Source organism: Chrysochloris asiatica, unplaced genomic scaffold (assembly GCF_000296735.1).
Source record: "Chrysochloris asiatica unplaced genomic scaffold, ChrAsi1.0 scaffold00424, whole genome shotgun sequence".
NCBI lineage: Eukaryota > Metazoa > Chordata > Mammalia > Afrosoricida > Chrysochloridae > Chrysochloris > Chrysochloris asiatica.
In genome coordinates, this window is record NW_006408942.1 from 612412 (window position 1) to 613887 (window position 1476).

Sequence of the window (1476 nt, forward strand, 5' to 3'; positions counted from 1 at the left end):
CCTCCTGCCGGCCCCCTTCCACACCTGGCTGTGCCCACAGGAAGAGAAGAAGCGGAAACGGGAGAAGGAGCACTGTGACACCGAGGGCGAAGCTGATGACTTCGACCCGGGAAAGAAGGTGGAGGTGGAGCCGCCCCCGGACAGGCCAGTCCGAGCCTGCCGCACGCAGCCAGGTAAGTGTGGGCCTGGAGCTGCCCAGGCCGGGGGCTCGTCCTTGTCCACTACACTGTGTCACACCTCCAGCTTTAGGAGCTGTGCGGACAGGAGGGCACCAAGCACGCCCCTCCCAGAAGCTCCCAGTGCCAGCCTCTGGAAAGGAAGCTTGGCACCTCCTGAGCCAAGAGCGGCTTCTAGTTCTAGAGACTTGGGGCCACGGCCCCTGAATTTTCTGTCTGCCCTACCGCAGCCCCCAATCCATCCTGTCAGTCATCTGTTGTGTCCCCACACGGGTCAGTCACAGTGAAGAGCATGCGTGTTGGGGTTGCAGGTGCTTCCATGGGGGGAGGTATGCAGAATGCCTCACCTGTGCTCGGCTGTCCACCTGGGACCTATCATTTCAGGGCCAAGCGATAGGTCTACAGTAAAGAAGCAGGACTTTCTTCACTGAGACTGTCAGGAACTTGGAGAGAGCACATAAATCAGGGTGCTCCTAGGGGTCCCAGCTCCCAGCACCAGCTACAAGGGTGGCATTTGTAGTATGCCAGGGGTGGCTCTTCCTCGGGGTCCACAGTGCCATGCTGTTGGGGCATATCTCTGATTGTGGAGGCTGAGACAGGGTTGGGACACATAGAGACAGGACACAACTGTGATGGCCCTGCTAGGAAGGGCTCTGGGGCCTTTGTCCCTCTGACTGGCTGGGGCTTCTTCTTAGACTACAGGCAGGCTAGCCCCTCAGGCCAGCCCTCTCTTGGGCTTTGGACTAACCACCTCCGATTGGCCTGGGTGGGGGAAGACATATGACGTGTCGCTGCTGTTTGTGGCAGCTACTGTCTGTAGTCATCCTGTGTGAACGGCCAGTGCTGGGCCTGGTGGAGGGGGCGAGGTTGGGGACAGCATGCCATGAGCTCGTGCTGCTCCAGCTGCTGGCCGTGCGCAGCTTCACCAGCTAACGGCATGCCCTCGTGTGCCCATGACCCCATTCACCTGAAGTGCTTGCAGGATCCACCCTGATCACCCGTTTCTCTTTTTGGTGAGTTCCCATTGGGGTCTTGTTCACTTTATTCAGCACCCAGCCTGGAGATGCCTTCCAAGTTTCCCCCATAAGCTCTGACTGTCCCCTGCTAAGGGGTGGATCCTGGCAGGACTGTACTTGGACGATCTATTGCGAGCCTCAAGATGTGGGCCAGCTTGGCCCCATGCCGTGTATTCACCCTGAGATGCAGTCACACCACGTCCTCACGGTTCTCCGTGCCGGGTGCGTGTTCACCCTGAGATGCGGTTACACCACGTGCTCACGGTTCTCCGTGCAGGTGTGTG

The 1476-nt window shown here is 59.2% G+C and overlaps 1 protein-coding gene across 1 annotated transcript in view; it reads left to right on the top strand.

Annotated features, from left to right (window-relative positions):
• The window catches only part of BRD9 (bromodomain containing 9), a 32839-nt gene that overhangs the window by 1396 nt on the left and 29967 nt on the right, over positions 1 to 1476 (top strand). The window contains exon 3 of the mRNA XM_006876903.1: positions 36 to 173. Coding sequence (XP_006876965.1) covers positions 36 to 173 — 138 coding nt within the window. The remainder of the gene's footprint in view (positions 1 to 35; positions 174 to 1476) is intronic.